Source organism: Temnothorax americanus, unplaced genomic scaffold, assembly GCF_048541705.1.
Source record: "Temnothorax americanus isolate GAGA-0224 unplaced genomic scaffold, ASM4854170v1 Scaffold2, whole genome shotgun sequence".
In the NCBI taxonomy this organism is placed as follows: domain Eukaryota; kingdom Metazoa; phylum Arthropoda; class Insecta; order Hymenoptera; family Formicidae; genus Temnothorax; species Temnothorax americanus.
In genome coordinates this window covers 4,275,503-4,300,362 of record NW_027509338.1, presented here as the reverse complement: position 1 = coordinate 4,300,362, position 24,860 = coordinate 4,275,503, and the positions used below count along the sequence as shown (strand labels likewise).

Here is a 24,860-nt window from a genome sequence, read left to right as displayed (position 1 = left end):
TTTTTCAGGAATACCCTGCGGGAGAACTCACTTTAATTTTCTCTTCCCACATCGCGCGAACCTCATCCGAAACTTCGGCAGCCACGAAAGAAAGAGTCGCAATCTCGTCGCCAAGTATGACAATAAACTAGGACAAACATCGACTCGAGGGCTTCTCTGTGCAGAAAAACTCATCGGCAAATAGAAGAAATGAACGACAGAGATTATCGATCGAACCCCCGTTATATTACTATAGAAATTGAAGCGTCTCGAAAATCCCACAATTTGTCGCCCGATTTGCAGAATTTTGGTTTGGTATTTGTATTTATACACGATGTATGTGATGATGGATATCATTACTTTAGTGACACGCATCAGGATTTATGATACGCCTGCATAACGTCAGTTATAATCTCGGAGAGTGGCGTCGCGTTAATATTTTTTACGAGTGACATACTCGGAACAATGCGACACAGAATCAAGATGATATCGAAACGCGAAGAGCACGCGAGAGTTCATAATGCGTTGAAGCACACACGAGTTTATGTTCGCATTACTTACTGCTTTAATAACGAGTAATGCGATGTCGAACGGGCGTGTCGCGGAATCTCGATGAAAGAAGGCAGAGTTAAAAAATAAGTTACAATAAGTCGTAAATTACGATTAAAGGAGAAACGTAAGATGTCATTAATTGATGGCAGCACTTACTTTCTTCTTGCACGCCCAGCGGCTGCGGACATTGCAGAGACTCGTATTGCGTTCTGCCGAAGGACGCGCTGAAAATCGTCACCCTCTGACCGGGATGACAAACGAGATTGATGACTTCGTTCTCGCAAGCCACCTTACTCCTGAACTCATCTGAAACCACAAAACCGGCTTTTAATAAAGTGGCCACCGCGCCGCCCCCGCGCCGCTGCCGTCGCGCAAAATGCAATTATGCGTCGCGTGACGGTATATGAAGTGTACCTTATATTAAGGAGCAACCGTGTTTATTTCTTGCGGTAACAAAAAAAAAGGGAAAAAAGGAAAAACTTTCTATTTTGTCGGAAATTGCAACGAATCGTGAGTTCCGCGATTGAAACTCCGTAGGAGGCACGATCGCCTTCTCACGGAAAAGCGTTCCCTCGGGGGGTGAAACAGACGTTGTCTACTCGTCTCGTTACGACGTAATGTTGCACTCGCGAATTTCAATGAAGCGGAATCGCTTGCAGCTGCCGATAGCACGTTTTTGCGTTTCTCCCCCCCCTGCGAGATGCAGAGATCGCGTAGCGCTGGGAAGTTTCTTGCGGCCAACGGACGCAGTTTGCGAGCTTACGGATTGCCGGCATTTGGTCTTGCGCCGATCCTCCTGCGCCGAGGTCTAATCGTGAATATCCAATAAACGGGGACAAATCTATAAAAAGGCCTTTTGCCGATTCTTAAATATTTTCTACGAAACAAAAGCTTTATCACGCATATACATCGATCAATACTAATCAAGAATTACGGATAACAAGTTACGATATTTGTCAGTTAAAAGTGTTAGGGTTGGTTTATAATAGCCGTAACCGTTGATTTAAGCCGTAATCTTTAAGAAATTGACCAATCACAGTCGATTATTCTTCTCACATTCGACTGTGATTAGTCAATTTTTTAAAGATTATAGCTTAAATCAACGGTTACGGCTATTATAAATCAACCCTTAATCTTGCGAGAATAGCTCATGAAGCGTAAACTTGGCACAACCATTATCGGCAAAACATTCATATTTGGCGGAACAATTTCATAACAAAATCATAAGGCTATTGTCTTCCTCCAAAACGACAATGGAGCTCCTTTTCCTTAAGAACTTAGAAAGCTTCAATTCCTTATCTCTCCTGCCGTCGTAAACTTGCAATTAAACGTGTTATTAAACGCGGTCTCATTGCGGCAGAATTGACGATAAAAATTCCGGATGTACGTCCGGTGAATCCACCCGCGGTCGAGTGCGGCGAAACCCCGTGCAGGTAACTCGTTGATGTATCGCGGTTTTGTTGCGGAAGAACAAGTTTGACCATAACCCAGGCAATACCGCGCCGGGAAACATCTTTTCATACCGCGACCATGTTTCTTATACCCACGCACGGAAGTCGGCGGGTGCACTTATGCTCCGAGATAAAGTGTTATGCCCTGCTTTATTGAGTTGGCGATTTACGGTGGTTGCCGTGGCTGGCTTTCGAACTTCTTCCGCCGGCGAACCGAGGCTACCAATGGTTACCACCGCGATTTAAGGCGAAATTACGTGCGATGCGAGGCCGTGCACACATATTGTTTGACGCGCTAGCTTCACCAAGACCGTCAGTGCGCGCCGAAACCCACGTAGCGACATCCGCTAATCTTACCAATCCGCTGTATCAGCCCGTTTTGTCTTTACTCCGTGCTACCATAAACATTGGCTGACCTACATCTAGTTTCATTTTTTTCTAGCTCATATTTTCGCTCCTCTGACAAAAATATCGCGTTTCTCTGGATTCATATATATTTTTCGTTTTCTCTCTACGCGCATATACAACCTAGCTGCGCCGAGCTTTAACTAACAAGTTATTGTTAGTACTAATATAGTCTTGTTACAACCAGAACTATATTAAAATGCATCAGATTTAAAATTCTATAAGTTTCAGTTTTGAAACTCTGTATATTTAACTATAATATAATAAAACAAATATAAATCACTCTCTTACTTTCTTCAACGTACATGTTTTTTCTACGCGCAATTTTACCAGTAGGTATAAACATCAATTGGCCTATTTTCAATATCATATTTTAATATTTTTCATTCAATATCGTTTATATTTTCAACATTGTACTTTTGTGCTTTTTAAATTACTGATAAATCATGTTCTTTTACAGCTGTAGATATATTTTCCATTTACACTGTCCCATATACAGCTAATCAATACATCTAATCTCAACTCTAGCAGGATGTGTTATTATTATTTTAACAAACAATCCTTTGTTTTAAAATAATAATGATAAAGTTTGCATTGCTCTCATCTGTGTATCCAGTCATGACACTTAAAACCCCAAAATTGGTGTAAAGTCCTAATTCTTTAAGCTACAATTATAGGATCCGAAAGTTAAGCTAACCTAAATTAAGCATCCCTGGCTGTAATAAAAGCTAATGCTATCGCGATACCGTGGTATCATAAAAGACGACTTTAAAACGTGGAGATGGCTTACTCTTTTTAATACAATCTTCCACATTATCCACGGCGCATAAGATTACGTCGGTTCGCGCCGTCCTTAAGATTTTCCTACGTGGAATATTGTCCGTATCGCGCTATTATGGCCGCGTTACATGCAAAGCAAAAATCGCCACGCCATACCCTTCCTTGCCGGAGCTCTCTCGAGGCTCGTATCCACGTATAGAAGTGGCCAGCGCTATCCAACGGACAACGGACATATCAAAGACCGGGGCGTCAATGGCCCGTGAAATTTCGCCCGGAAGAGCGAATCCATGGTATACGCGAGAGAGCTCGCGGAACTTCCTTATTGCCGTGGGATACTCCGTGAAGCTCATGCAAGAGAAAGAAGGAGAGAGAAAGAGAGAGAGAGAGAGAGAGAGAGAGAGAGAGAGAGAGAGAGAGAGAGAGAGAGAGAGAGAGAGAGATGTCCAGTCTGGGGCTTTAATTGGCAAAAAAGAGGAAGCACCGCCATGGCGCGGAAGAGTAGTGGAAAGAGGGTTGAAAGGGGAGAGAGGTAATTCCCTCGACGGCAGACTACTCGAAGCGACAATGGAGCCGGTTCCTCGCTTTTTCAGCAAAAGGCCGGAACTTCGATCGACCTACTTTTCCTGACATCGATGGAATCTCCAGTTTCCACGTATGCTCGTGTGCATGGGGCGGGGGCGAGAAAAGAGGTAAACGCGAGCGAGTACGTGCCCTTCTCTTTCCGACAGGGCACGTCGGTACCCGGAGCGGCCCGTGTAGCGCCGACGAATGGAATTCTTTTCAAGGTACGTCCGGCCCTTTTTCGAACACTCTACTTCGGTGCGGTGTGGACGCGAATACCGCGGAGGAGGAATACGTGTCGAGGGTGACCGACAAAGCCAAGGAGCTGATAAGGATAGTCTATTACATCCTGAGATGGGTGAATCGCGCGTAGCGTGTAATAATGACTGCTGTAGAAAGAGTGGCATAAATTAAAAAAAAAAAAAAACGTTAAAGAAGTCATAAAAATAGAGGGACAGGTACAATTACACGCTGCGAATTATTAAGCAAACGTGATAAAATAATTGCATTATTCACTAGTTAATGTAATAATGTATCTCAACCAATACATAATGCGAAAAAATCACTGCAACAATTTTTGAAATTTTAAAATAAATATACTTTTAGATTGCGTATATAAACGCAGATCGAGAAATCGGGCCCCTAAAAATATGCTTATATTCGTCAATCGCATTCAGGTATACATAAACACTATCCGGTTGTGATCTGAGTGCTCATTACGCGTATTGCAAATCTCATCGCGATGCGAAACACGAAGCTACCTCGTTTACTCCTCATTACATTGATCATCGGTCGGATGAACGGGGGCAAAAATTGATTAGACAGATTAAGCACGTTCGTATACGCAGCTTATTGTGCGTGTACATCGGTGCAATAAGTGGCACGTGTTGTCGCCGGATAGATTTGCGGGCGGCGCGTGAGGTGTCGGCTGGCTTTGGCACGTAACGCGACACCTGTAATATGTAATCGTCCCGTTGATGTATTACAGAGGACAACCGCGTTAGCCACGTACACGCGTCATCCCAGCGCTGCAGCGTTTCGTTTTCGGGCAAAGTTGTGACGGATGTAAATACGCGGAACACGAATATACATTTTAATGGATTCACGAATAGAACTTCATTCGGAGATAATGGGTTCTTCTCTCTTTGCCCCTCTTTCTCTCTGTTTCGATAAAAATGTATCGTAAAATCGTCGAATATACGCGTATCTACATTTCACTATACATGTGCTATAAGCAGAATTTAATTTGACGTAACATTAATTAATTTATAGATGGCATTGTATTGTTAGAAAATAATGAGAAAACATTCGCTTGCCTGAAAATGTCATTGTAATTAAAATAAAGTTACAGAAATTTGAAATTCTGCAGTTTGCATGGCATATTCAATGTGTGTTACACACGATGGATTTATATAAAATAATAAAAGTATAGGGGAGAGTTGAATATACCGCGCGGTTAACAATTCCGCGCCATTGTTTAACTCAATAACTATTTATATTATGCGCCTACAATGATGTTAATATCATAGAGTAACACAAAATATACCCCACCCGCATGCGCCGTCAATTCGTTCCGGCCGTCCATGTAAAGACACTGCGCTCTGGAAGCTTTTCTGCTTATTCGTTGCAATTTTGCTGGTAGTTTCGATAAGAAGTGAGTAATATAATATTTACATTAGAGAAATAAATTTGACGGATCTGATAAGCTAAAACACTATAAAATTAGGTTGCAAAGTGATTTTAGAGAGAGAAATACGCGTTTCTTTCCTATATATTTTAAGGTTGTAAAGTGAAATAATTGAGTTTGATAATTTCACGCCCAAGGTATAATACTCATAGGTATAACGATAACTGTGTGTTAAGAGTTACCAAGACTGTTTAGTTTACAATGTAAGATGCTTACAGAAAAGATCGTTGCTTATGTTTTGATTTGAATTTATAATGATCGTTATTTGTTAACACATTCACTTATTTTTATATGTAGGTACCTACCAGACGATATTAATGCATAAATATAAAAAAACATTTTGTTATTGTGTTCTACTTCATGTCACTGGCTGAAGCCAGAGTAATTTTTATAGGCACGGTTTTATTAAACTGGGCACGATTTTATCAGATCTGGTGACGATATTATCAGACCAGTTTGATAATACCGCGTTTTCTTATTTTTTGGAAAATTATTAATATTTCAGTTTGTGTTTAACTTTCAAGATTATTGCTATGATAATGGATAGCCAAATAAATTACCTATCTAAAACTGCACATTTTGTTTCTTTGAAGCATTTCTGAGCTTAGATATACGCTTCAGTTCTTAGGGGCTCGGTAATATCCAACTCTCCCCTATTATAACGTAATAGTAGCAACGTTGCGTGAGCAGTTGCACCGGACACGCATATGTTACTGCAGATAATAAAAACTGCGGCAAGAATAAACTTTTGTCTAAACCGTTGCCATTATCGTCATATTTCCTATGTGTCCGTTAGTGAACTGCGAAGTGCAACCGCATACTTGCTAAATGGCTGCTTGCTTTTATTTCGTCGTTGTATGCGACACTGTACTCTTAAAAAAAAATTTAAAATAAAAGTTTTGCAAAATGAACGTTTCGCGGGACACAGGAGTTTCTCGCTTATAGTTTCCTGCACTCATCATTTCGCAGCCAGAAAATTACGCATTATACTTAAGCTGCACTTTACAGAACTATCAGTGCGAAAAACGATGCGCGAAATAACTTGCGTTATATAATCTGTCGCCTGAAGTTTTATGTATTAAAACAGCATATATATATAAATTTATCCCTTTTCACATTTATTATTTTTCATGCAATCCATCCTTTTTAAATTACTTTATATTATTACACTGCAAAACTAGTGAAGTAATATGAGAATTTACATGATCATTAAATACACATATCTACTAATAAATAATACAATATTTGTTTAATAGATGAAACTTATTTAACGTTTCGACTTTTCTAATGAGTCTTTTCAAAAACTAATCTATTTATTAGTTTGTTACATCTACGAATAATCTGCTATTCAAATTGTCGATCTATACTACTTGTCCACTTATAAATGGTTTTACTACTGCAAAACTACTCAAAACACGATTATATTATATGTATCACGTTACATAACATTTAATACAATATATAACATGTAATATTAATTTAGTAAATATATTAAAAAAAAAAAAAAAAAAAAAAAAAAAAAAATTACAACACATTATATAAATATATTAAATATTGAAATATTTTTACTTGTTCTTTTTGAGAATTTTAAGTTAACAAAAGTGTCTCTCAATTAGTCTAAAATAAATCGTTTGCTCTAAAAAAATTTTTTTTGTCACTTATTTTCGTTAGATATGCAGATCTTAAAGAGAAAATTATTTTTGAAGTGCTCTTTGCGTTTGATCAAAATTTTTTTATAATTAAAAATTATTCCGAAAGATCTTAAGGCAAGCATTTCCGAGACGGTATTCACAGCCATTGTCTTCTATATTACATGGCGCAAATACGGCACGAAAACTTCTCAACCTCACTCGCTATAATATGTACTCTCGTTTCCCCAAACTTTTCTTCGTATCTGTTCAAGTGTTCGACGTTTCTGCGCTCACTGTTCTTCTGAAAATAATCTCGCAGGTTAATTGCGAAGCTTGTTAAGCAAAAATTGTCTTGTAAATTATACTCTACAATTAAATAAGCATTGGATATATTAAATGCTGTATTTTTCGCTCACTCAATGCTATCTTTACCGCGCATTTAATTATATTAATTTGTTTTTCGTTTCTCAATATAAATTACAAATAAAGAAGCTTGTTTTGTGAACACAATAAATAAAAATTATAAGAAATATATTACATCAAAAACTATTTATAAATATGGAAAACTAAAAACAAATGTATCTATATATATAAAATTAATTTGTTATATTTAATTTGATAAACATATAATATTTTTACTATGTTGTGTCTATTCTTTAAAAACTATTTTTTAGTAACAGTTAAAGCTAACAAGTTAATAAAAAATTACTTACATGTACATATGTATATGTATGATAATAAAAATAATTAACAATAATTAACATAAAGTATGCTATACTAGTCATTTCAAAAATTCGCCTACAAAGTAGACGATTTTAAAATGTAAAATTTTTAAATGTAATAATGTTTATTTTACAACTTTTAATAATATTTGTAGATAAAAAAACATTCGTTTTAAAGCGCAAAATATGAAATTTTTTTAAAAATTGAAATAACTTTTATATCATATCTTGTTAACGATATATATGGTTATATGGAATATAGAAAATAATGCATTTAGTACTTCAATGTTATCAGATTTGTTTTGGTGCAAATGACATAAAAAAGTGTACGCAATATTTTAAAAGTGTAACACGCAACGTGATAAATTCGCGATTTAAAGCAAATCCATTGTAAATAATCGAAATGTCTAAAAAAAAATGTATATTGCTTTCCATTCAATTCGAGAGCTAAATTTCAATAGTATATAACCTACGATGTACAATACGTTTAATATTTTCTATATGTATAGTTAAAAACGTCTTGTGTATTTGAATTTGTGAAAGAAAACAAAGAAATATAATAAGCATATTGTACAAGTTTGCTATTCAACATTCCCGTATCATATCGAACTAAAATAAACCAGTTACGAAACCATGTTTTTGCCGATAAGCTTTTTCAACACACGAAACTGACACACCTTTGTTCTGCAGAGTGATTTAACGCTGCCGGTAGTGCCCCGAAAAAGCACTTGAATTTACCGTGTGCGCAGTAAACAATGAGATGACTGTGGCTTATTGAGCACGGCTGCAGGAACCGGTGCGGACCTACAGAATGTAAAACGCGCCGCGATGGAGTATTTGCTATGTACTCTGCAGCAAAAATTACTTGAAGCTTGTTACTGCAACAGGTTGTCTTCGTTGCTTTAGGGGAATGCGTATGTTATAGATCTCTGATATCATTTCGTTACAGTTTATGGTTTTGCTCGTTATTCGCGCTAAGCTCGGCAAATACAATGAAATTCTATGTAAGTAATATAAAGAGAGAATTTATAAACCTCGACGTCCGAAGCAAGAGCGTTAAAACTGGCTCTTCGAGAAGAGACAAATAAATTATTATATCATTTTGTTTAAAATTAATTTTTTTAATTTTATCCATAGTCATCTGTCTAACTGCGTAAAGTAGTAAAGTAGTAACTGCGTAAAATATGGGCAACCACTAATAAAATAAAGTCCTGATAGCAAGACATATTACTTGTAGTCAGAATCTTACTTGAATTTCTACTCGATCTCGGAATGATGGCAAAATTACGTTTTTATCCGTAGTAAATATTTCCCGCAGCCGCCGGAATTTGCCGGATCACGTCGCGCCTGAGAATTTCCCCGCGAATCTTCCGCCGATCCGTCGTGCGTGTCGCGCGAGGAATTTCATCGATATCGCCGGGTTCTTATGCGCGCGGCGAACCGACCTAACGCTCGATGTTCCGCATAAAAAGAAATCGGATGTCTCGGAGAAAAACGATCCCTTCTCTCTCTCCCAAAAGCGCAGCTCGATCTCGCGTCTCCTCGCGCACGTTCGCGCGTGCATCCGTTCAGAGACGTATATGTAAATGTATCTGATGCATATATACGGATGAGGATACTTACAGGGACGACATTTGTAGGCGACTTCGATGTACTTCCGTAATCCGGGGCAGGGATCACCTTGGAAGGTCTTCGGGTTAGTGTTGAATTTGCACTGCCGCTTTTTCTGACAGACTCCAACCACCATCTGCAACAGTGAGTGCTAACGCGTCAATGAGAAGAACCGTTCACTTTGCGATCAGGACCGATAAGAATACGAAATATATCAGCTTGTATCCTCAGAAAAAACATTAAAATTAAAGTTTTAACTTATTAATATACTTTAAAATATGTGTGCAACAACAAATAATATTAAACAGAAAATCAAAAATATTAATTAGTTTAATATTTATAACATAAATAATGGGGTGTAGTTTACACCCCACTCCGTGCACCCTTTTACGTTTCTAATTTTCACGCGCCTATTGGAGGGTTAAGCAATGTTGGAATTTTATACTTTCTAGAATAATATATAATTACAAAAAAAAATATCTTTAATTAAAGACCGAGCTGAAATATCGTTTGCAATAAAATAGAAAATTATTGTCTGGCGATAAATCGCAGAAGCGCGACATTAATTAATGGGTGTTTCCCATTTACTGACACAAGTCAACACAAGTCTCGTTCTGTCTTTGTTACTCATTGAATGTCAAGAAAGATAGAGCAACATTTGTGTCGACTTGTGTCAATAAATGGAAAGCATCCTATATATATATATATATATATATATATATATATATATATATATATATATTGCAAATAAAACACCGCGTTGAATTATTTATTAAAATTGTAATGTTTAAAATGTTTAGAGAAAGCAAAAGCTGTTAAATTTTTTTAGAATTTCTTAGAATAATGCAAGTATATATTCTGAAATTAGTATTAACTAATTCTATAGATAACTGCACTGAGAAAAAGAATTTGTTAATCTCAAAAAATATTTAGTCCGATACAAGCAACTAAACATTTAAGTTAGTTTAACTAAATATCAGTTGAATTAATTAATTCTTGATTATAAAATTCTAAAGGTTGACATAAATGCATTATATCTTTTTTAGTGCAACTTAATAATTGTTGAATCAACTAATATTTAGTTAACTAACATGTTTAGTTACTCGTATCGGACTAAATATTTTCTGGAATTAACAAATTTTTTTAGTGTGAAATAAAAGAAGAGAAAATTCAACGAAGATTAATATGATAACAAGAACAAACAGACCAACGGAGCAATCTAGTTCGATGGTGCTTTGAAGTCGAAACTTGAAATTACAGTGGCTGCACCTTTTGACGCGGTTATTGCAATTGCTATAAAGGGTATTCATCCGCATAAAAAAAAAAGATCTCAACAATGGTGGACAACTGGTGACAACTTCAACTGAGCCAGTTAGCTTTTACATGAAATAAAGACTTAATTTTGTGGCCGAGCCTTTCGGCCGACGAGTTTGAAATGAGATTATTTTTGCTTTTTTTTATGAAACCGTCGGACAAAGTAAAACTAATATCGTTGAGGTCAACCAGCATAACGAAATTGTATGTCATGTGCCAATATTTGCGTGCAATGTGAGAATAAATCGACAAGATTAGTAATGGAGCTGTGCTCGTATAGAGATATAAATAAAAAAATTTGAATTTTTAACTCGCCCCGTAAACATCATATTACAAAGGACAAATTGCAAATATTCATAAATGGATGAAAAATGTCAAAATACAGGTCAGTTATGTAATAAACGGTTAAAATCTTTTTAACAAAAAATGAAATAAAAATCATGTTTCTCAGCTTTCACGGAAATGCGTTTTTAACGTTATCCTGAGACGCGGAATTGTATCCCGCGAAAGATAGAACAGAAGTGATAAAATCGCGAGCGAGCACGCAAAAGAAAATATTGTACCGTAAGTGAGTGATGTAAAAGCATCGGCTGTCGAAAGCGAGTAACGTCATCACGGAAAATCAGCCTTCTATAGGTTTCGCGTTCTTGAGGAGTCATTGGTTATCCGATATCACTTGGTGATATCCGCACATCGCCGAGAATTCCTAGGATTCCATTTTCAATCGGCTAATTGCATGCGAAGACTCGAGTTACATTACCTCATTCAAGCTCGATTACGTTAAACGCAATTTAATCGCGTTACATGAGCGGCATCTTAATGAAGTGAGCGATAACTTTAATCGGGGTAAACTCTACGTCAGTAACTGTAAAGGTATCATATGAAATACGAAAATAAAAAATGCAAAGACACGCGAATGACCTCGAGATTTTAGTTTTAAGAAAGCTTTAGCTTTCTTATTGAATTGAAAATAATATTATTTCTTTTCACATTTTAATTTTAAACTTATGTTAATAAAAAGATATTTCCACTGCATATTAATACGGTTCTTTTTTTTTTTACTTTCGATTACGTCTACTCATCTTGTGTCATGTGCGATAATTAAAAATCGATGACCTCACTCACGAAAATGCGGGAAAAAATGTTCGTTGTAATAGTTGTAATATCCCGTGGAAAGTGGGAAGTGAAGAAGGACGGAAGATTTCGCCGTGGAAAATGTGAAAATTACGTTTCCAGGTTTCAAGCTGCTACCGACACATTCGCATCGGAATTCCCATAATCCATGCACATACGACCCGCGTATGTGTTCTTCGTGCTCTATATATATATATACGATATCCATCTAATTATCGGCTTTGGGAGTTTCCGTCTTGGGCCATTCTCCTGCATTTCACGTGCATGCGGCGACGGTTCCCGCGGGGGAAATCGATTTTCCGCGTGCGTCGATACATTCTGACAGTTTCCATGTCGTCCGTCACTATAAGTAAACGTTTACCGTTCCGTCGAGCAACTTTGCCCTAGGGGCCAAAGTCAGAACGCGTAATTCCCTTAAACCGCTACGTTTCTCTTGCTGTTGCACGAGGACGCGATACCGTAAACTAACAAACCAATCTCGACACAAGTAGGACCATCACTTCAATATTAGTTGAGCTACTTCGATTTGCCGTGAGGCAACACAATCAACAATACACGGAGGCCCCGCAACATCTTTTAGGGGATACGCTCGTTATTCGCGTATCTCTCGCAAATATTTATATGTGACGCGCGACAAGAATAAGAATTTAGGTTTATAGCGCAGCGCACTAAATGTACAAAAGCGCCACAAAACCAAAATGTAAGTCCTTGGGCGATAAAATCCAACTATAAACCAAAGGATCGGCGTATCGGGTCTCAATCTTTAGAGTGAGACGTCTGTCCTAGCAACAAAACCCAGGCCGTAAATCGAGTCTATTTCCCTTATGCTCCTCTACCTTATCTCGATCTCGATCTATCTCCCTTTTTCTTTAATTCCGTTTAAATACTATTTCGTAATATCCGCTCGTTTATATAAATACCTTCTTCCAAATCCTGCTCGTTATCGATATTTGCATATTCACTTCGGTTCTTGATCTTCCGTTCAGTCGCGATTTACATACATTCCTCGCGGAAGAACGCGTCTAGCGCACCCGTCGCTTTTATTCCAGCAAGCCGCGACTTTAAATTCCTACCTCTTTATGGAAGCAGCGACGTATGTCGCCGAGAAGTTGCGCAGAGGGTAAGCACTCGCGCGGAAAAGCCCTTTCGCGAGATTCGAATCGCTCGGCAAAGCACGGAGCCACTTTCGAGTCGAACTCTCCTTATGGTTCTACAGAGAATACGCCTTCATTCAGGGATACGCCTTTCCGGCATCGAAAATTCCCATGCAACCTGCACCCGAGGAAAAGTACCCGGCCCGCGGCGCTGATTCGTTCACGTGATGCAAGTCGTGCTGGAAACGCTTCCGTCGTGGAAACAAGACCGTCATCGGGCGACCGGGAATTTCTCGTATGTAATGGAAGTAAAGGAGCGATCGATCGCGATGTAATCTCAAACAAATAACAAATGTCAATTCAATCGTGATAAATACAAATATAACGATATAAACTATTAACCAGAACTAAAAGCAGGATATTCCATCTCATGCTTCGGCATCAAATATCTTATATTGTTAGATCGAATCAAAATTAGACAAAAAGCCAACGGAAAAGTCATTTCGAGAATATAATATGTGTGATTCAATTAGGTTTCCTCTATTATAGAAGAACAAGTCGTTACGCTATATTTATTTCCCTTTATGACATTTAAAGGAAATGGAGCATTCTATCAGCCCATCAATAATATATATAGATAAATTTTGTATAGATATATATTATTCACTCTTCAGATATTTTTCATGATTTCTAAATTCTCATACATTCTGCAATCGTTTAAATTTCTATATCTATTGAATTTTGTGTTCGATAATCGAATAAATTTAAATTTTACATAAGCTCTCTAAAGTCAAAAGCGGTGAATAGTGAATGAAAGTATTTTAGAACTCCATAAATTGTCCACATGTTAACTGTAATCGTAGGTGATCCAATGTATGAAAACATAGTAAATATAGATTACGCACACTTCACTACGGACTTGTTTTATGAGTCGACCCCTTTTGTTAAGAAATCAAATAGATCGTTCAGAAAGAAATTTCTTCCACGGTGTCTGACCCATTGAACTATCGACCATCGTTGGTTCTCTCCGTAGGATACGTTACAATCTGCCTGTAGAATGGACCCAAAAGCGTTATAAATCCCGTTGAAAACATTATGGATAGTCATTGGTGCGTAAGGCGGGTTATTAAGTACATCGTATAAAGCTATACGACTTATCACTATTTTACGGTTCAATCTTTTGTAAAAGAATAAATGAAGATTCTATTTCTCGCAAGCATAATTCTAGTAGTAATATATCACACGTATAAATGTACGAATAAAAATGTGAAAAAGGGCAAATTTTATAGCGTTTTATAAAATTTATACTTTAAGGAATAAGTGTCGTCGGACGAATCGTATATCCAGTGGCTAAAAAATATCGCGCAATGTGCAAGAGAAAGCGTAAATCTCGTGAAAAGCAAGATCCGCAGAAGAGGATAAGATCGTCGACGAAATAAAAGAGTTACTCCATTTTCACATTCTGGTGGGATCATATACGTACAATGGTTCCTTCCTCGGTCGGTGGAATATGAAATATGAAATCGATACGTGGACTCGCGAAAACCGCAAACCGATGGATACCAGTGAAGATTTTTATTGTATACCGAAGATAAGTTATTATATCGCAATGCCGTGCGAATAAGACGTTTTTTTTTCCCTGAGAGAATAGAAATGAAGATCATTCTGATTTACCACGAGACGCTTGATCCTTCCGAAGACCGTTGCTCAATGACACTGACATAATACTTTCTTTATTATATATATACGTCCGTAATATACCCAAGTTTCATCATAAGGAGCAAATTTCAATTAAAAAAAACACTCGCAAAAGATCATTATAATGAGAGATAATTAGTATACTAATTTTGTACTCGATTTTCGCTTGAATAAAATTAAATCGTGTGACTCTGTCTAAATAAATAAATAATTTAACGTCTTAAAAAAGAAACTGAAAAGGCGTATATTCTAAGAACACCTTACTCGACAATCTCGTTATACCGCTGAGTCGCTTCCACCCTCTTCTCTTTAGCCCGCGCGACCTCAAACGAATTTGTCAGTTGCACGCTTCGCGAAACACAGGGGTGCCGTTTTCAGGTCAGTTGCCATTATTTCGCGAACCAAAAGATTTTAGACCGACGCGGAACGTATTCCTTTTCCCGCCCTCGCGCGAGATCCATAATTGCCAGTGAATTACGCTCAAAGAAAACAAGTTTTCGTGAAGGCGCATTCTCCGCGGACTTTTCTCGCCGAGTTTCTTCCCGCCGTTGCATTTATGTTGAGAGAATAAATCGTACAAACAGATTTTCCTACAACTTCCCGACTTGCTCGATTACCATTCTCGCGAAAATTTCGCGAGAAACTCCTTTGACGATGTTTACAGTTACATTTGAATTGCATGATGCGTGTTTGCGTCGTCTTTGACGAAGCTTCTTCCTTTAGCTACTTCGCTTAAATCGAACTCGCTGACAATTTTGAAAAATCGCACGAAACGAAAAATAAAGGCAGAGACGAGAATACGGAATGTTATAGCTTCTTAAATTTTGAAAATCAGTTTTATGTATTAATATAAATAGAATTTTTTATTGGGTCATGCTATTTAGCGTAAAATGGAAAACCGATAAAAAATGATCACAATATAGGAAGAACTGCAGCAATGTCGATCTTGTGTAAAATCGTCCGAAAGATAAGAAACGACTGAGCTCTGATTCATATATACACTAGTTCGTGCGCTCGAGGTTTACGACGCTTGAAGTGTACGAAGGTTAACCCCAGAAAAGAGGTCGGATTCGGTTTACGATTCTTTCCAGTTCGGTACTCACACGTGGGGTGGAACGAGAGGAAGACGAAAGTAGGATGAATATATCATCCACACCCACCTCCGGATTAGAATTGAGTAGTTCGCGAAGAGCTAATAAATGTAAAACATTGAATAAAGTTTCGGAGCGAAGAAAACCGAGAAACGAAAGTGTTGTCACAGAAATGGAGCAGCCGTGAATGACGGCGTGAAATCTCTTTCAGCTGTATCATGGTAGAACGAACAATCGTGATGTCCTGAAACGCGATGTCAAAATGTTATGAAACGGAGATGACACATCCTATATTTGATTGACGCACGAATTCTTCAGAATTTCCGAATTTAGGCGCCTCAGATTGAACGGGAGTTTGAACTCGCGGAACTTCCTTTCGGAAGCTGAGAGGTAGAATCGAAAGATAATCGGAATTTAAAGTACGTTCAAATATTAAACTTTCGGCAGAATAGAATCATGTCTTACCAAAGTTTAGCAAATTTGCGAAGTTCATGCTACGCCATTACACGAGAAATACCTATGTGATCTGCCTTTTAATTTGCGATAAAAAAGAATATGTTATATTAATAGCTCGTCGAACTTCAACATTGGCATAGTTTAATGTCAATTTTTGTATGCTACAATTAAAAAAAAAACTAGAAAAAACTATATAAAATAAACTACATCTTATTAGCATAAAATACAACCTATTAGTACAATATGGTATAATCAATTACAGCCTAAGAAGACTTTAATTATTTAAAAAAAAAAAAAAAACAAGAAAAAATTTTTTTCAACAAGACAGAAAAGTTGATTATTTTGTAATAAAAAATAATATTATCAAAAAACTTTTATCGACATAAAGTGTTATATTTAATCTTTTCAGAGGTTTCTCTCCAAATCAATTAACTCGATCAGTTATTCATTCACACGGCAGTAATTTTCAACAAACTTGAAAACCGCACACGCTGCGCTGCTCGATCGGCATTTACCTGTGCGGAATGAGAGAAATTCATTGGCACATACCTGCACTGATTGCGGCCAGACGCATGTGTGATTCGTCGGTTTGTCCTCCGTGATCATCGGAGGAACGGACGAGTTGCATTTGCTGATGCCGTACATTCCCGTTCTTCCATATTGAGCGTGTTCGACAAGGATGGTTGTGCCGGGCGGGCATTTCAACGTCATCGTTTCCTCGTCGCAAGCCGCGCGTTGATAGGTCTTCAGGGTGCCTGACAACAGGGCTGTCCAGTTAAAATAGAAGAATCACGTGACGCGAGCGTCATAAAAATGGGATTAAACGAACCGATCGGCAATGAAATATGAATTGAGTAAAATTACATTATTGTGTTGCAATCGACAATAATCGATACATACGAGCAAAAAGCGAAATATTAAATAAATGGACGCCGTGGAAAGGGGTGATATGAGAGAAATGGATGAAAAAGGTTCAAGCCGCACATAAATTACAGAACGGCACAAAAGAAAAGGTGGGGCGGAAAGCGCGAGCGGTCGTGTATCGAAGATCGATCGATGAGCCATAATGGCGTCGCCACCGCAACAGTGATCAATTTAAGAGGATTGAGAGTAATTAACGAGTGGATCAGCCAGGATTGGTTCGGTGAAGCGGGAACGGATGTATCAATGGCACAAATTCGCCCACGAAAGCAACGGCGTTTAGTTTACACACGATACGCGGTTTAACATAACGAACGGAAAGCAGTTGACATTTGCGGAATTTAACGCGGAGATCGTTTGTGACGATGGAGTTTGCGGACGGAACCGCAGACGGTACCAACGTGTAAATGCAGATTCGCGTGATAATTTCGCGAGTAGAACCCAATAGAGGGTGGTACGGTCGCAGAAGTTTTCGAGGAAATAGCGAAGTGATTGTAGTAGTACACGATAATAGCCCGCGTGTTAGATAACGTGTGTTAAAATGATAGAAGATATCCATTTCGTTGTTCAGTAATGTAAGCATTATAACGTGTACGTACATAAATAGTTAATAAAATGATAGTAATAATTAATAGTGTCAACGAAAAATATAACATCGAGGATAAATGCAAGATTTCCAAGCAAACAAAAAATAAATTAGATAAATGTGCCAATGTGCGTGTACGTGTATATATCACCGTCACCAATGCGTTAATGTGTCATCGCAATCCACCATCACCGTAGTTAGAGAGAGTCGTCGTCACCACCACCGAGTTATCAGCAGCCGTGGACGAGTACGGCCCGTCGCGTCGTCGTTGTCCCAATGAGAAACATGAAAAATAAAACAGATAAAAAAGCTTGTTAGTTATGTCGTGAGCAGTCACGTACATACGAGATGCGGAATATGCAAATTCTTCAATATTTCCTAACGCCGGCAGGAGGAATTGCGCACGGAGGAGCGAAGTCGATAATTCACGCGGCGACGAAGGAATAACATCTGTCTGACCCAATATTGGTCGTTTCTCCTGCAAGGAGGCATTCGTGGTAACGCGGCGGTATAAGCGTAGAATACGCTTCCCAATTTTATTGAGTAAATTTGCAGAACCGAAGAATATCGAAATCATTTTGATTACTCGGATATGCTCGCAATTATTGTGTATTAGAGCACTGGCGCTCTCTTTCGCAAATATTAAATACTTCCGAATATTTCGTATAAGACGTAATGTTTCTACGGTATTATCTTTCAAGCATGTAATATTTTATCTTGTATTCTTTCGTATTATTAACTACACTCGTTATTTTACTGACAATAAAATTAAATCTTTAATTTCAAGATTAAGTCATTCAAGCAAGAAATGATAAAGTGTGTTGATTATAAATATTATATAATTATCCAAAAACATTTAATATAAACTCTATAGAAACTAAGTATAAATTACTAGAAAATAAAATTATTATCACTATCTAAAATATTAAAACAATTATCTTATGTATAAAAATGACTATATTTCTGGATCTATTATAATTCGTGTAAACCATAAAAAAATAAAACATTTATAGTTTTTAAAAAAGGATAATTGTTGTACCATAAAATATACTTGAATTATATGTTAATCTAATGCCACAGGTATGTACTGTATAACCTGGCGACATCGTGTAATTCGTTACCTTTTCCATCGACAAGGTTCACAATAATGTCGCGACATACCAACGTTGAGAAGCAGAGTGCTTCTCGACATAGTCGGTACATTGTCTTATAGTAACGACCATCTTCGTCGCAGCGTCTAGATTATATGCATAAAGCCGAGCACAAAGAGTAATGCATACAAACGATTGTTGCACCGGCAATAACAAACCTAGGTCCGCTATTCCGTGGCCCCCTCCGCGCACGTCCGTAAATCAACGACTGCGAGCATGCAAACTGTAAAGCGCTGAACTGCATGGCACTAGCAGCTACTTGGGATCTTCGAGGGACCGACGTAACTCGACTACGTGATTAGAATGACCAAACAATTCGATATGCCCCTTGATCTTCGAAAGTGAAGAATGCACGTGCACAATTCACAGGCAAAGAATGTGTGAAGTTTCGCGTATTGCAATTCGATTAGATTTAATTGAGTAAGTTCTCCGTGATCTCTTTCTCTATTTCTCTATCTCTCTAAGCCTCTCTCCCTCTCTATTTTTCTCCCATTCCTCTCGTGTATATATGCTAAATGCCGACGCTATCTTTATTTCCTGTCTATTAAAATGATTATACTTTGTCGGGCCACTTGTTCCAGTCGCAAAAAGAACACAAAGAGACTTTGAGAAAGTTCGAGTACCTAATACGAGAAAATATTAAAGTAATTTTGTAACAGCTGTTCTTTACAACATTTATTTATAATATTCACATTATTCATTTTAATTATTTAGACTTTTATTCAATAAAAATAATACATTATTTTGTATCAAAAACACAAAGACCTGAAAAAGCTCTTTCATTTTATCCGCTTTTGAAAATACACAGTCACACGTTTTGCACATTTCGTGTATTTGAATTTATTCGCTTAAAAATGAAATTCTACAATTATTATCACTAATATATAGCGATGCTCATTGTAGTTATAACAAAACGAAAGATCTCGTTGTCAGTATATTCTTTCTAAAAAATAGAGAATATTATTTCCGGATACTATTTCCGTAGTCACTCGTTATCCTAATACACTCAATCAACGTCTATTCATTGCTGCGTGTGTGCACGTTGCGGTAGGTGACTATAAAAAAAGTTTATGAAAATTCTACGCGAAACATGCTCTTATTACCGAAACTAGGTTAACGACAGTCTCGAACAACACCGTATTCTGATTTATCTTCTATAACTATTATGAGAGCTCGTACGGAAATTAAACGCGGGATATCGCGGATTAATCAAGCTTAATGACATTTGCATATTGCTACTGCGCTTTAGATATAAATAATGAATACGCATGCAAAGTTATTAACATTATTAAAAATATTGCAAACACATATTTCCAATTAAGCGCACAAGATTCATTGGTAAAAAATAGCATATATATCGTAAAAAACAGAATTATATATATATATTATTTAAAAAAAGAAATATATTGTGTCGTATTATAATGCAAATTCATGATATTCAGCTGTTATGTATCTTGAATATAATATGTGCACCTAATTTTGTATAATATAATAATCATGTCATAATACTAACGTAATATAATAATCTGTCTAGCTAGTCCCACTTGATCAAAATTTAACGAATAAATTATAAATAATAACACGCTATATTTGTGCGCTCTCCAAATCCATACACAGTAAAAAATTGTGTGTTAATTTAACACATTTCACATGTCCCAAACGGTCCACCCAAATTTTTGTGTTATTTTAACACAAGACGAATATGTCAAAAAGTATAACACAAATATTAACACTAAGAAATGTTTAATATCAATTTAACACAAAATATTCAAACAACATAACCATTGCACATAATGTTAAATTAACACTTAGATATGTTAAAAATTCAACACAAATTTTTAACAACTATTTTGAGTAGACCGATTGGAACATAAATACACAATGTGTTAAAATCTTTTTTACTATGTAAGAAAAAAATTTTGCGCTTGTTTCGTTCAATCAATTATTATTTTTAATGGGAGAGGAACTTTGTGACTATAGGCTGCCAGAGAGCCACCCCACGCACGTGTTAATCACAAGTGATTCCGTAAAACAAATATACAAGATTTATGCGTTAATTGTGCTCTCATATTTGAGTAATTTTGATGTTTGCGCATCTCTCTCTGGATACAAATAGTAATATTCTTTTATAACTCGTTAAAAGTTAAAAATTTTGGATTACTTAACTATGCATAATACAAATTATGCGTTATTATCTTAAGATAATTTTAATTTTTGCGCTGCACCCCTTAAGGAACTTTTCTCTCACGATGGATAAAGACAACCATGCCTAATTAATCTCAAATTGTAAAACTGAATAAATTAAATATATTTACGATTTACGCGCTATTATTTTCAGGTAATTTCGATTTTTGCACTGCATTCCTTAAGGGACTTACACAACAACACAATGTCTCTATTCCATAAAATTTCTTTTAATTATAAATAATATACGAAATCTTAATAATAATAAATTAATTAATAAGTTTAGGCAAACTGCATAGCCGTAATCATTTATAATGTCTCCTACCTATTACTTATTGTATTATCAAAGTTATTTAAGAATAGTGCGCCCGGAGGAAAAGATTTCACGAAAAGAGTTCGTGATTTATATATGCATTATATCGAAGAAAAGAAATATAATTACCATTTTGTGCTATTTATAAAAAACTTACAGTAAAGATATTTCATTTTTTATACAAATGTTTTAATGTACTAAAAAGTGCTAAAAAGTAGCAGCTGTACTTTAAGACGGTCCTTTTTCTTGAATGTTCTTTCTCAGAGCGTTCGATTTTGCTCTCGTTCTGTCTCCCACTTACAGGAACGTTGTGCTCACACTTTTATGGCGACAAGCTGTAAAATCACTCTGTAAAATAACGGCTACGGAAGTAAATTGTTGTTCTGGTAACGGATGAACATGGAAGCGGAAGTAGGACTGTGAATTCGAATGTTTATTCAGTTGCAACCTTACGAGCGCGACTTCCGCGGAGAACACATTATTTAAAAGGACCATTTATCGGGTAGATCGTATATCCTGTATCGAATCGAAAAGGCGAGAGGACAAAAGCTGGAAAACAGCTTGTAAATTCGCAGCTTGACGTGAATGGCACGTCCGTTCTCACTTTTGGCGCGTCGTTTTACTATATATATATATATATATATATATATATATATATATATAATATAATTCTCATTCCTTTTCGAATCCAAGTATTATTACTACACAATGTACCTCGTTTAAAGATATAATCAATACAGTTATATTACAAACTGCAACGTATAATTGCAATATATTGTCTAAACAATTTCGAATTGAATTTAAACGTAATATAGATAACGAAACTATTCTATTTCACTCGATGCACCCGAAAACGGGTTCAGTATCATATCTCTCATTGTAAATAGAAAAGTCTTGATTCCCGATAAGTTGTAATTTTAACTGCAACTGTGTAGAAAATAACACAATATTTCACGATGAAAGATTAACCCAAATCGAACGCTGGCGTAGATATATTTCGACTTAATTCGTCCGGCTAATCCAAAGTTTAAGGTTCCTCGAAACAAAGCTTACCAGAGGATTAAAGTATCGTTGATCCGAACGGATACCATGAAGCAATGTAAACATGCTGAAGTCCAGCAAGGTAGTTTGAGAATAATGACCGTACTATTATAGTTTCAAAACAATCGCGTACAATTATATAGTAACTACGATAAAAATCTCATCAAACTATATAATAAAATGTATTAAAAACTAATTTACTGTCACTGAGAAAAACAAAAAATTCCTTTATATATTTCTTCTCACATGTCTCTATATCTTTTAAAATTATTAATAATGCAAATAATCTAATTAAATAATATGTATAAATATTAATATAATAAAAGCATAGTATTAATTCATATTGTCAAGCTATATGTGTGACTATCAAGATAAAAATTATTAAAGTGTAATATTTTTTAAGAAAACAACGTGACACACAAAACTTATCATTATTAATTACAAACGGTATTTCTATTACGCAGGAATATCTCTCGTTTTACTGTTCCGTTGTAATCATTATTACAATAACGTCTATTGGATTTTGATTGCTGTGCTAATTAAATTCTCCTAACTTTCACGACATACGCCAACGGTTACGCGTTTTGTGCAGTTACTACTCACTCAGAACTTCCCTTGAATCTAATTGTACATTAATGTGCGTTTATGAAACTGCATGAAATATAACATTTATGACGTTTAAGATTAATTTAACATGAAAATAACCAAGAACCATAACCTTCGATATCCACATGTACTGCAAACAGTGCAAACACTTGCTTGCAACGGTTAATTATACCATGCTAATGTTAAACGTGCAATAATTTTACAAGTTATTTTTACAAATATATTCATTGTAAAATAATAGCTCATATAAATATAATTTTGTCGGTTATACAGACGGCTCCAGCATCACCTTAAATTTAATTTAATTCGAATACCTACAATTTAATTAGTTACCTAAAAAAAATCATTAAATATTTTACTGTTAATATTATTATTGCGTAATAAAAAATAATAGAATTTTAACATATATAAAACTTCAAAAAATATGTAAATTCAATCGTGCTTATTCTGTTTATATAAATCATAAAATCATCAAAAAAATATAATATATGTATATGTATAAAATATGTATCAAAAATATTTCAACGTTTAATATAAAAAGTTCATGTATAAAGAATTACTTTAGTACACATAAATCTAAACTGAACTGCCAGCCATAACCATATCAATAAGTAGAGATTATAAGAGAGCCAATTGCCGGTTGAGATTTGTAGCTAGATTCGATCAATGTCCGTACTGATGGTTCCATCGTGACGAAAACCAGAAGACGTGCCGTGCCGTCCGAGTTGCTTACGAGGCAGCTTGTACAAAACTCGCCTCGTATTGTGAAACGTTCGTTCTGTGGAACAACTAAAATCTGGAAACGATGCCAACTTTTCAGAACTCAACCAGCTAGAGCATTGTATACTCATTTCCTCTTTCTCTCTCTCTCTCTCTCTCTCTCTCTCTCTCTCTCTCTCTCTCTCTCTCTTTCTTTATTTCTTTCTCTCCCTCTTGCTATCATTATACGAGTGCGGCCACTCCGACTTTTAACTTTTTGTGCTTTTCACATTAAACGACATCCACAAGTGACTTTACGAAAAACTGTGTGACGAGTATGGAAAACAAGTCGCATTTTAGAATACAAATCAAAAGAATACAGATCAAATCTGAAGAAATCAAACTAACGTTGTATTATTTAGATTTCACACGTGCGCGATTGCAACGTTTTTTTCACGCGCAAGTAATTAAAGTATTTCAGTCATATTCGGGAAACCAAAGATACAAAAAAAACAGTTTTAATAATTTTACTTATATAGTAAAAACTAACAGAGAGTCTTGACAGTATTTTTTACACAATTACAGGAAAATGTATAATTATATATTATGCTAAATAACTGTGCATTAGGGGAATAACGGGGGGTAGCCCCGGACATTATTGAAATTCAAGTATACCGCGTATCTAATAGCCATTGTTAAACATTCTGCGTATGTCGAGATACGCAGAATAAGGGCATATTAGAGTCCGGGGCTACCCCCCGTTCCCCTATATGCTGCGTGCTGCGTGCGTTCAATATATATTATACCTATAAGTATGTATAACTTATTACTGAGTTTCCTCATTATTCTGCGCAATAGGTTATTTAAAAGATTAGTAAAAAATTGTGAACCTCGAACTTTGTAAACCTTATTCCAACTGAAATCCATATATATACGTTATAACGTACGTTGTATAAATCTAAACTTTTCTCTCTCTCTCTGCGGCTAAAAATAAATTTAGGTTGTAAAAACTAATATAATAAAATCCTTTGACTTCGCTAAAAATTTAATTCCTTTCTACGCGTCCAGGATAAAAATGTAGAGCGTGTGTTACAATTTTGTATGGTCAAACACATTTTGAGATATTTCATCATTTTTTTCTTTAATAATAAATTCTGTGAAGTTCTGTATAAACATCTGATATCGCTATTATA

The 24,860-nt window shown here is 36.1% G+C and overlaps 1 protein-coding gene across 4 annotated transcripts in view; it reads right to left on the bottom strand.

Annotated features, from left to right (window-relative positions):
• The window catches only part of LOC143897185 (uncharacterized), a 163,227-nt gene that overhangs the window by 48,707 nt on the left and 89,660 nt on the right, over positions 1-24,860 (bottom strand). For 2 of the 4 annotated variants that reach the window (XM_077405597.1, XM_077405600.1), the window contains exons 2-4: positions 16,716-16,933; positions 9,392-9,530; positions 688-837 (exon numbers count right to left, since the gene is read on the bottom strand). In XM_077405597.1, coding sequence (XP_077261723.1) covers positions 688-837; positions 9,392-9,530; positions 16,716-16,933 — 507 coding nt within the window. The remainder of the gene's footprint in view (positions 1-687; positions 838-9,391; positions 9,531-16,715; positions 16,934-24,860) is intronic. The other 2 variants (XM_077405599.1, XM_077405598.1) reach the window with 2 other exon arrangements.